Genomic DNA, 12,208 nt, shown 5'->3' with positions numbered 1-12,208 from the left:
GCACTAAAGTCTTGTACACAGTTCTGGTCACCACATGAAAGGAAGGTTATGGTTGTGCAGGAGAGTGTGCAGAGAATATTCAGCACAATATTGTCGGGATTGAAGTACTTTAATTACAAGAAGTGATTGGATAGGCTGGCCTTATTTTCCCTGGAGCAAAGGAGGCTGAGGGGTGACTTCATAGAGGTATGTAAAATTAAGAAAGGCATAAACAGGATAGATCGAATCCCTTTCCCTTGGTAGAGTATCAAAAACATAGGTTTAAGGTGAAAGGAAGGACTCTTTAATCTGAAGGTAAAGGTTTTGTTTACATAGAGGATTGTCGACATCTGGAACATGCTGCCTGAGGTGGTGATAGAGTCAGATACCACCACTACGTTTAAGGGGCATTTAGATAGGCAAGGTAGAGAAGGAAACATGCCTTAATTGGGAAAATAGGATCAATATAGACAGGCAAAACAGTCAACATAGATATAGTTGGCTGAAGGGCGTGTTTCTGTGGTGGGCTATGACTCTATCTTTCCTTGCTCTAGATCGCAGGTGATCTGGAATCATGATTTCCAGTGTCAATGTGGGTGGCAGCGGTAAAGAAAAGCACAAGCACAGCTGGATATATTTACTCTCCGGGATATCCCATTGTCCCAGTATAGAATTACCTGGTCTCTCTGTCAATATAACAAATATCAGACATTTCTCAAGATAAACCAGGAGGACAAGGCAAAGAACCGTCAATACACGTCTACCAACTATTGTAAGTGCAAGTTGAGTTATTGAGATCATAATATGTTTTACAAAACATGAACACTGCTAAATAGCTGGTACCCAGGATTGTACACTATCCAAACCACAAGGCAAAATGGATGATGGACAATGTCAAGACAAAAACCTTGCAATTTATATTGTTTCATACATACACTGCCCAATGAACATCCCCTTAAAATAATATACAACACAATATTCGCATTAATTGATAATTCTCACTATGATGGAACATCGCATGTCAAGAGAAGCAAGATAATTACCTAAAGCATGTTGTAATAAGTTGTGTTGAGACTCTTCAGTGTTTGTACACTGATGTTTCAAAACCACATTTGTCACTTTAAGGTCAATTCTAAGTTTAAAGCTGCCAACACCAAGTAGCTCAAGAAAGGCAACACATGCTGTGGCAACAACAGGTACGGTGAAGTGGGCTAATCCAAGAACGTACGCTTCAGTGCTCACTCGCTCGATCCTGAATCAGAAAGGAGAACAAATCAGGTCTGCAATTATCATGGAAAAGGCATGTTCACAGAAAATCAAACTCAGGCTGAACAAAATAATTTCTGCTTTAGGGCTAACTAAGTCCTTACATTATGTCACTGTTGTGATGCGGTAAATTGTGTTAATATGCCCACAGAAAGCTCCCACAAGTTATCAACTACAACTCCGTCTGAAGAAGGGTCTTGACCCAAAACATCACCTATTCCTTTTCTCCGGAGATGCTGTCTGACCTGCTGAGTCACCCCGCTGAGTTACTCCAGGTTTTTGTGTCTATCTTTAGCAACCACATAGGCTGTTTTAGTGGCATTGGTGAGGGAATAAATGGTGGCAAGGACACTAGTGATAATTCCCTGCTCTCTTTTTTTGGGTATTGTAATTTCTATGTTTCGTGGAAAAGGCAGAATCTACTTAAAATGTTTCATACAATTCAAGTGAAGTCGAGTATATTATCACAGGCAGAAGTGTGGTGAGGTACAGGTACAATGAAAATGTTGTTTGCAACAGCATTACAGGCACATAGATCAGACATCACACAGAATATAAAAATATATAAATTATTCAAGTGAAAAGAAAAAGACTGAGCAAAATTAGACAGTGAAAAAACACAATTAGAAACAAGTCCATGGTAGTGCAAGAGGTTGTCCTTGGTGTTCTGTTTATGAAGAAGGATTAGCGTTATGCAGGTCATTCCAAGAACCTGATAATTGTAGGAAATAATCTATTCCTATACGTTGTAATATAGGAAATCAGGCTTCTGTACCTCCTGCACAACAGTTGGAACAAGAAGAGGGCATGGCCCAGATGGTGGGACTCCTTGATGATAGATGCCATGTTCCTGATTCAGGGCCTCATGTAGATGCTTTTGAATAATTGCACCTTTGTATTCCAGATCTTTTAAATCTGCTCTGGAGTTTCAGCTTTGATCATATGACTGATTGGTTGGACACCACCTTTCTAACTCAGAGGAAGTTGGACTTCAAAGATATTATATCCATTTATTGGTGTTGTCTTTAAGAAAGCATTAAATTGAGTTACTCACAAGAGACTTGAACAAAAAAGTGAATCAAAAAGGAAATGTCCCAAACAAGATTAAAAATTAGGTAGAGAGTTAGAACAGTGTACATTTAGTAAAGATATGGCGAGGAGGGCCCTTTACTGGTAAGAATATTTATAGGAAACAATGAAAACGTTTTATAGTCAGTCTGAAGAAGGGTCCCAAAACAAACCGTTGTTTGTCCATTTCCCTCCACAGATGCTGCCTGACTTTCCATCCAGCACTTTATGTTTTGCACATTAGAATCAGCTTGGTTCTTGAATAATGTTGCCAAATGCTATATAATAAACCCCTTATGGCAACACAGACCAAACATAAACAGGAAAATATATGAGATGTATTTTTTTTTCAAATTAATTACTTCCACGAACATGGACATGTTTAACTGAACCAAGAGCACCCACATTTCATATTTAGATATATTTAGAGCAGAGTACTGCACGGCAATTTCTTAGAATACTTACAACTGCTTGGTTGAATTGCTCTTCACCAACTGCTGAACAAGGAAAGTTGCAAAAGCATATGATGGGCGCCCATGATGCAGGTAGTAGGAATAGTCTAACCTTTCTGTTATGGCATATTTGTTCACCAAATCAGGGCAAGAAAAGTGAGGTAAATCACTTGAAAAGTCTGTGGACAAACAGCACAAGTTTTGTTAGATTGGAAAATGGAGAGATCTTTCTCGCTCCTATCTGGTCTTGTGCAATTGTAGAAGAAATTCTTCAGCATGCACAGTTTTCTGGAGTGGAAAATTCCAAAGAATTATAACCTCCAGTGAACCTCCTATCTTGGTTACAACAAACCCGTGAGGCCTCTCCAGATATTCAATGTCTATTACATTTACCCGAACTTCGTTAAAATTCTATAGATCAGCCCTTCATCCAAGCAACCAATCCAGTGGATCGTGATACAAAGAATTTCCATTACAGCATTTGTTTTCATTTAAATTAACAATCCTAGTTGAACTGTTGAGTCAACTGTCTTTTGGAAATGTGTAAGAAGGAACTGCAGATGCTGGTTTACATCGAAGATAGACACAAAAAGCTGGAGTAACTCAGCGGGACAGGTAGCATCTCTGGAGAGAAGGAATGGGTGACATTTTGGGTCGAGACCCTTCTTCAGACTGGTTAGGGATAAGGGAAACGAGAAATATAGATGGTGATGTGGAGAGATAAAGGACAATGAATGACCTTCTCTCCAGAAATGGTGCTTGTCCCGCTGAGTTACTCCAGCTTTTTGTGTCTATCTGTCTTTTGGAAGTGACACGTGAACAGAATAAGAGATGACACCCCCAGGAGGGTGTAGAGGAGATTCACCAGGGTGTTGTCTGGGATGAAGTGCTATTAGTTTAGCTTAGTTTAGTTTAGAGATACAGTGCGGAAACAGGTCCTTCGGCCCTACGGGTCCATGCCAACCAGCGATCACCCCGTACCCTAACACTATCCAACACGCGAGGGAAAATTTACAGTTTTTACCAAACCCAATTAACCGACAAACCTGTACGTCTTTGGAGCATGGAAGGAAACCGGTGCACCCGTGAAAACCCAGGAGGTCACAGGGAGAACGTACAAACTCCATACAGACAGCCCCAGTCGCCAGAATCAAACCCGGGGTCTCTGATGCTGTAAGGCAGCAACTCTACTGCTGCGCCACCGTGACGGCCAATTGTTAATGCCTCAGATAAATAATATATATATTCCAAAAGAGGTAAGCAAAGACAATCAATATCCGCAATGTTAATTTAAATGCTTAGAACGGAAGACAACTTTTACTGGTGATTTGTCTCAAATTCTGGTTCTTTGTTAGCTTCTTCCCTTCTTGACTTTACCCCTGGATACATCTCTTTAGCATGTGTCCTCTCTGCCATCTTGTCATAATTACCAGTCTTTATGTACAATTAGATACTGAATGCAACAGATGAACACTTGTAAGACATCACAGCAAGTCTACTCCTCCTGTGATTGACTAAAGCTGACACACAGAAATGTTTCTGAGGAACTCAAATTAGAGGAAGCAAGGCTGCTCTCAGGTAAAGAATCAAATCCAATTTGAGCATCTTCTACTTCTCATTCAGTTCCTTGGGATGGAGGATGACTTGCAAAGCCAGAGCAGAAGCAAGACATCAATTCGAGAGTCTCAAATGTCAGGGTATGTCAATTCAAATGGCAATTGAAATGTGGTTGTTCTATCTGCCTTTTAAATTTTTATTTCCGTTTGTAATGAACTGTCAAACCTATCATGAAGATACTATTCCTGGTTTGCTTTAGATAAGCAACACCCACCATTTCAAGGAGCAGATACAGAACCAAACTTATCGGTAAAAACTAATGAGTTCAGCAGCTGACAACAGATACATGAAATTAGTGCCCTAATTGCCCTTGAAAGCTTTGGCAAGCTCCCCTACTGCCTTCTCTCCCGATTCTGTCTGTTGCTCTAGTTACATTCATTAATCTCAAAGGCACTCACCACAAGTGGAGAGCAAGTTGGCAGACTGCCAACTGAAGAGCCTAGATGGGTCAAAGGGGTGCAGTGACTATAAGAAATAAAGGAAAATTAAATGAGCAAAGTCTCCTGGAATTAAAACATGAACAAAGGGTGGTGGATATAAAACATCTGTGCATGCTTAAAAAAGCAGAAATCTTATTGAAGTTTACAGGTCAAAATGAATGCACAATAATGGGCTTTATGCAATTTCCCAGTGAACACACATAACAAGTTATGAACAATTTAAATGTTCTTTATTCTTGTTCTGCTCAAAATAAAAACATAATTAATCATTTTACATTGTACAATATGACACATCCTAAACTGAAACTGTCGTTATGCAGTCGAATAGGTCTTCAAACCAACAAGGACATTTGTCACCATTAAAGCTGTGTTTATTCAAGTGTCTAATAGAAAAGCTGTAGTCAGCCCCATTGCACACATAAATTACAAGGTCCCAAAAAGCCTGAGTTGGAAGTATGGGATGGTTAACAATCTGGGTGACAATGAGCAAATATCTCCAAATGTTTTATATCAAACTGAACGGTATAATTAATTGTAAGAGATTACCCTACATTGTTGCAATAAATTTACCTTTCAATTCCTTTATGATTCAAGGTAATTTCATCTTGAGTGAAAATATTTTTAAACTTCATAGTACACTGAGGACAATGATTCTAAAAGAGATCCTTTCACAAGTTAACATACAGCAGAGGCAGGGAGTATTTTGAGCATTCTATAACTTTTGGGATCAACCCAACACATATTTTCAGCCAGTTTAGTACATATATTATGAATATCGGCGGCCTCATGCTCGCCTGTCTGATTTACATATTTAAAAATTGGGCACTGATTGCTTCATTACTATTCCAACTGTGAAATCTGGTCAATTATGATCAGTCACCTGTTGGTGTTGGACAATAGATTAAAGGATTAGATTAAATAGATTAAAGTTTGGGTTAAAGGATGACAAAAAGCTGCCTGTGGCAAGCAAGCTTATGCTGAATGCACACTGGCTGTTAATATTAGTTTAACTAAATTTGGAGTCTCTACTCTCCTTTGATACACAGTTGTATTCCTTAGCTAAGAATGACATTTCAACTATATTGCAATCACTAGACTATAACTTCAAGAACCTTGGAAAATTACCCTGCCCGTTATCATAAGTAGACAAAAAAATGTTGTAGAAACTCAGCGGGTGAGGCAGCATCTATGGAGAAAAGGAGTAGGCGACGTTTCTGGTCAAGACCCTTCTTCAGACTGATGTCAGGGGGAGGGATAACAGAACCCGTTATCATGCTCTGTTCACACAGTGGAATGTAAGAAAAGTAACAACATTAACCATCCAGTTAACTCCAGGCCAGTTAACTCGAATTCTTAAGTTTCACACTTTTACAGATGGAACTATTCCTTCGAAAAGGACAAAATAAATGAAGGGCACTGGCTAGGGGAGTGGGAGAACTCCTTTGTGTTTATATACAGGATTCTTCATGCCCATCTGCAAAGTAGACAAGGCCTTGAGTAAATGCCTCAGCAAAGAGCAAGTATCTGTCACGTGTGCAAACCTGTCGAGAGAAGATCAGCCTGGATAATGAGCTCTGGTCTCTAGGTTACATTTAACCCACAAAATTCTGATTTAAAGGCAACTGGCAACCAACATTTGGACCATTCTTACCATTCCCCACTGACCATAATTCTATTTTTTTTAAATAATTGCAGAAAGCGATATGACTGGTCCAAATGTTGAAGACCTAAGGTGGGCCAATTTTGATGGTATTTCATCTTTTGACGTTCAAAAGTTGATTGGGGGAGGTAAAGGGACATCTGGTAAGTGGGAGGTTTCTAAAAGTGTATGGAAAGCTCAGAGCCAGCATGATCCTGTTAAGAGTGAAGGGCAAGGCATTCAGGATTAGGCAACCAAAGATGACAAGAGATATTGAGGCTCTGGTTATAAAAAGTCTTATGTCAGGCATAGGCAGCTGGGATGGTGAATCTCTTGAGTATAGGGGGTGCAGAAGCACACTTAAGAGGGAAATCAGGAAGCAAAAAGAGAACATGAGATAGCTTTAGCAGATAAGGTAAAAGAGAATCCAAAGAAATGCTAGTAGGATATTAAGGGCAAGAATCATTGGGGAGAGAATAGGATCCCTTGAAAATCAACAAGGTTTTCTATGTGTGAAGCCACAAGAGATGGGCAAGGTGTTAAATTAGTATTTCTCATCCATACTCACTGTGGAGTAAGACGTGGATGCTAGGGAATTCAGGGAAGTTAATCATGAAGTCTCGAAGAGAGTCCAATTTAAAGAAGAGGCGCTAGTGATCTTGAAACGCATCAAGGTAGATATATCATGATCAAGTGTATCCTAGGATATTGTAAACTAGCCAATTGGATACAGAGGGTAGTGATAGAGGACTGTTTTTTAGACTGGAGGCCTGCAACGAGAGACATGCTGCAGGAATCAGCATTGGGTCATTATGGTTCTTTAATATTGGTCATTGTTGGTCATTACTGGTTCATGATTTATATTCACAATTTGAATAAATGAATTTCTGAAGTACATAAGAAATAGAAGGTCCTACTTTCTTATGTTCTTATTCCATTTATTTTATGTAATGGTATCAAGAGGCGATAATACTTGCCTAAAGAAAGGGGACAAAGAAAAGGAAACATGCATTGTGGTTCTAGGCAAAGAAGGTAGAATATAACCAGTATTGCAATTGTACAACATCCAACACAGATACATTATTGTAAGAATGCTGTTTACGAAAGAAGAAAAAACCCAAACATTTAACATGAGACGCATTGTGAATACCTGCAAAAGATGGTAGAGAGAGATGTCAGGTGGTGGAAGGCCATGAAGAGTGAGCTGCGGAAAGAGAGCAGCACGCAGCTTGGGATAAGGAGCCAGAGCCATTTTCAATAACTGCGGGTCAACCTTCCAGAGGGAATCACCAACATCTTCCTTTTTCTGCATCACCTAGAAAACCACAGATAAAGAGATGTATTCGGAGCCTGTCACAATTTCAAAAGGTCACAAAGGCATTTTAACTGACGAGAAAATGTTGAATGTTCGATATCCTTTGCTTTTATGAGTTACGATAAATGACTAAGATATTCAAAATTAAGCAGGGCAGTTTAGAACAAATCAGAAATGACAATTTCTAATAATGAATGAATTAGTAATTTAGACTTTAAATTTAAGATCATCCATTATAGAATGAAAGGAAGTCAAGAGATTAAAGTATTTTCCCCCCAGAGGACTGTTAAATAAAATGTTCCCTGAGAAGGTGCTGAAAGAAGAGGCATATTAGACTTTGAAAGGCATATGAGTATGTATTTCAAAAGAACGTGAAAGGGGATGTGAAGATATGGCAGGAGGTCGGGAGAGTTGGTTAGCTCTCACAGACAGCATTGTTGAATTGCTGCAGTTTGAGCATAAAATTCCAAATGTTTGCCAAGTTTGGTTGAAGAGGCATATGGAATTGTCAGGTGTAAAACTCCAAGAGAAAACAGTTTACATGCATAACTTTATTTTGTTTATTTTGAATTGGCATACAACCCCACGTTACCCCAATTTTCTGCTACATGCTCAAAAGAAGCAGGTGTTCTTATTCAATTAAAAACAACTCATAAATCGATCATTACAAGAAACCTCGGAGCTTGGAATGACAACCTCATGCAATGGGATCAAACTTAAAAAGTAGAAGTTTCAATCTTTTAAAGGTACAGCCTTTTATAACTCACCCGATCAATTCCTCCAGGAGCAAACATAATGGTGGCTAACGCCATCAGAGTATGCCCTTCCAGAAGCATGCTGCTGACACTGGCTTGGTTACTAGGGATCAGCATTTGGGCATTTGCCAGACTTGCTTGGAATGCCAGAGATGCATCTAAAGACATAAAATGGAAGTCAGTACATCTGCAAGCGTAAAACGAATGGAGCACATTAATGTAATATTTCTAAGAATGAACACCAGAGTACAGGAGATTCAGTCATACCACAAGCAATGCTGTAATTACCAGTATCCTAGTCCACACACAAATGTGACCTTTGCCACAGAGACTGTCACTCCCGCATTGGTCTCTTCAGCCACAAGCGTCGCTGCTCCAGCCGAGGTTTAGAGCAAACAGCCAACAACTAGGATGCATCACACATGGTCAGTCATGACCGAGGGGGGCCTACGGGGAGTCCACCTGAGGTAGTGCGATTGGGTGATCAATAATTAGCCAGTCAAAGAGCTTTACCTAATACTAAACTGGAAGCAGAGGAATTGTTCTTTTGCAGAAATACTTTAGATACTTCCAACATTAGCTATATCTCTGCTAAAGTAACAACAGGACAATTTATAATGATTTAAAGAGACCCAAGGGAGAACCATGATAAAGAATTAAAACCATGACATACAATGACAGATAATTAAAAGCCTGGACAAATGACAGGTTTTAAGAAGTATCTCAAATAAGATGCAGTTCCAGAACTTGAGTCTGGGACCTGAGAGCAGATAGCAACAGTGGTGTGATTAAACATATAGACGGTGAGTAGCCAGAATGGGAAGAGCAGAGACCTCAGAGGGTTGCAGACTTTGAATAACAAAAATAGATGGGAAGGGGTGAGATCATGACGGATTTTGAGATAAACCTTTTTCAAAAATTGCTTAATTGAGAACAAACATATATGTCATTCAGCAAGTGATATGCGCACTGAATTTAGTGCACGATGACAGGTAGTTAAATTAACTTAATAAGCATTAAATCACTTAAACTCAATTATGAATACCTGCTGGATTGTCAGCAACCTCTCTTATTCGCATTAAAAACTCAAACCAAGGGTGGGCCACATGGAGAGCTTCGTCGTCCAGCAGAGGGCAGTTTGAGGGCCTCAACCTGTGAGCAAGTCATGAACAAAGTCGACAGTAAATGTCAAATGTAAATAGTATATTGGAAAGTTGGTGGACATCTAACATTTCATATGTATGTCAATTTTGGGGTGAACAAGGCAAATTATTATCCCAAACATTCACTACTACTTCTCAACAATTCAAAAAAGATATATTGTATTTGAATTTAAATATGGAACAGGAACTTTAATGGCAATTTAAGTTTTATTCGTCTTCAGTTTGCAATATCTTTCTACTAGAAATTATATTTTGTTGATGTTGATTTGCACAATGGCACAGTGGTAGAGTTGCTGTCTTACAGTGCTTGCAGCGCCGGTGACCCGAGTTCAATCCCGACTACAGGTGCTGTCTGTATGGAGTTTGTGCGTTCTCCCAGTGACCTACGTGGGTTTTCTCCGAGATCTTCGGTTTCCTCCCACACCTCAAAGATGTACAGGTATGTTGGTTAATTGGCTTGGTAAATGTAAAAATGGTTCCTAGTGTGTGTAGGATAGTGTTATTGTGCGGGGATCGCTGGTCGGCGCGAACTCGGTGGGCCGAAGGGCCTGTTTCCGCGCTGTATCTCTAAAAAAACTAGGGCACAGGGAAGTCCGAGGTGGCAAAAGTACTGGATGAAATTATAGCTTAAAATGATGTGGTCAATTATATATCTTGGTGAGTATCGATTATTCTGAAACCACCATTACACCCCTATGAGTGATCATCAATTCAATGCCACTCTCCACCTGCCATATATGGTTTTTAAATAAATGAAGCTCATATATCACCAATGACACAGGATTTCAAATACAGCTCTTAATAATCATTCTTATTTTGGGAATGGGATGCAAAGATGGGCAGTGGAAACAATTGGAGAACTCATTCAAAGACCCTGTCCAGCTAAAAAGGCCAAATAGCATTTCCCGGTGCAGTAGACCTCTACGAGGCAAAGCTATGAACTTAATACAATCAGTTTATTTGTTCTCAAAATATCTATCATGTTCGTCTGCGGGGAAGCCTAAACACAACCTTCTCTGATTATTTATAATGACCTCCAGCGGCCTTATTATGACTTACCCAGTCCTGCACTATCTATGTTATAGTTTGTCATTCATCACTTCATTGTTTTTGTAGAGGTATATTTAAACATTCTTGGTCTGTCATCTGGGAACATCAGGGAGGCAGATTGTCTACAGAGTTTTCAAAACTTCTGATATCAATAGAACAATTTTTACGAAGGAATTCACCCCTGAATTATTAAAGGAAGCGTACAACATGTTGCTGCTGATGTATAGTTTGCTAGACTGTTAACTAGGAATTAATTCATTTTCTGAAGGAATTGGGAATAATTTTCTGAAATGGAACCTTGAACCGAGTGAATTGTTTCCATCAGTGAATTAAGCCTGCACTTGATATACAAAACTATTGGTTTCAATATGCATTTAGTGATATAGAACCATCAGGCACAGGTCAGTTGGCCTGTTGTGCCCATGTGGGCTCTTTGATTGAATGAGTCCGAGATTCCTGCAAATTCCCCCTTTGATTAATTATTACTTCACCTTTGGAAGTTACTGATTCTGTTTCCATCACCTTCTCCGGCACTGTACTCATTTCACAACCATTCACAGCATAAACCAAACAATGTGTAGGAAGGAACTGCAGATGCTTTTTAAATCCGAAGATAGACACAAAAAGCTGGAGTAACTCAGCGGGACAGACAGCATCTCTGGAGAGAATGAATGGGTGATACAATACAATACAATACCATTTATTTGTCATTTGAACCTCACATGAGGTTCAAACGAAATTTGGTTTCTGCAGTCATACAAGAAAAGAACCAACACACACACCAACACAATTTACACAAACATCCATCACAGTGAATCTCCTCCTCACTGTGATGGAAGGCAAAGTCTTGTCTCTCCCCTGCTCTCCATTCTTCTCCCGATGTCAAAGTCAAAGCCCCCGGCGGGCGCTAGGAAGACCGCGGCCATTTAAAGCCGCGCCGGGCGATGTAAGGCCCTGCTCCGGGTCTTGATGTTGGAGCCCCCGGTGGGCGCTAGCAAGTCCCGCAGCTGTTTAAGCCGCGCCGGGCGATGTAAGGCCCCGCTCCAGGTCACTTTCATCCCCGCGAGGTCCCGGTGTCACCATCCACCGGAGTCGGGACGCAGCCGAGCGCCACCGCAGCTCTCCACGCTCCGAACTCTCCAAGCTCCGAAGCTGGCCAGCTCCACGATGGTAGGTCCGCAGCTCCGCCGGCTCCGTGACTTGAGCCTCCAGGTCGTTCCGGTTGGAGGCCGCTCCACGGCGCTAGGCCCCAACGACAACGGAGACCCGACAGGGAAAAGGTCGGGTCCCCGTGCAGGGAAGAGATTTAAAAGTTTCCCCCACCCACTCCCCGCCCCCCACACATACATAATTAAAATCCCACTACAAACTATACCCTCAACGGGACAAAAAAAAAAAGACAGACAGACTGCAGAGGCCGCTGCGACGTCGGTCGCGCCGCCCACCCATGTTTTGGATCGAGAA

At 40.6% G+C, this 12,208-nt stretch overlaps 1 protein-coding gene across 2 annotated transcripts in view; it reads right to left on the bottom strand.

The window, feature by feature from the left end:
- spg11 (SPG11 vesicle trafficking associated, spatacsin) overlaps window positions 1–12,208 on the bottom strand; it is a 114,915-nt gene that overhangs the window by 50,171 nt on the left and 52,536 nt on the right. For both annotated transcript variants that reach the window (XM_033050633.1, XM_033050634.1), the window contains exons 17-22: window positions 9,577–9,683; window positions 8,544–8,689; window positions 7,612–7,776; window positions 4,781–4,847; window positions 2,779–2,944; window positions 1,023–1,231 (exon numbers count right to left, since the gene is read on the bottom strand). In XM_033050633.1, the coding sequence (XP_032906524.1) occupies window positions 1,023–1,231; window positions 2,779–2,944; window positions 4,781–4,847; window positions 7,612–7,776; window positions 8,544–8,689; window positions 9,577–9,683 (860 nt within the window). The remainder of the gene's footprint in view (window positions 1–1,022; window positions 1,232–2,778; window positions 2,945–4,780; window positions 4,848–7,611; window positions 7,777–8,543; window positions 8,690–9,576; window positions 9,684–12,208) is intronic.

Source organism: Amblyraja radiata, chromosome 34 (genome assembly GCF_010909765.2).
Source record: "Amblyraja radiata isolate CabotCenter1 chromosome 34, sAmbRad1.1.pri, whole genome shotgun sequence".
NCBI classification, from domain to species: domain Eukaryota; kingdom Metazoa; phylum Chordata; class Chondrichthyes; order Rajiformes; family Rajidae; genus Amblyraja; species Amblyraja radiata.
The sequence above is the reverse complement of the archived record's forward strand: the minus strand, read 5'-3'. Positions and strand labels throughout refer to the sequence as shown.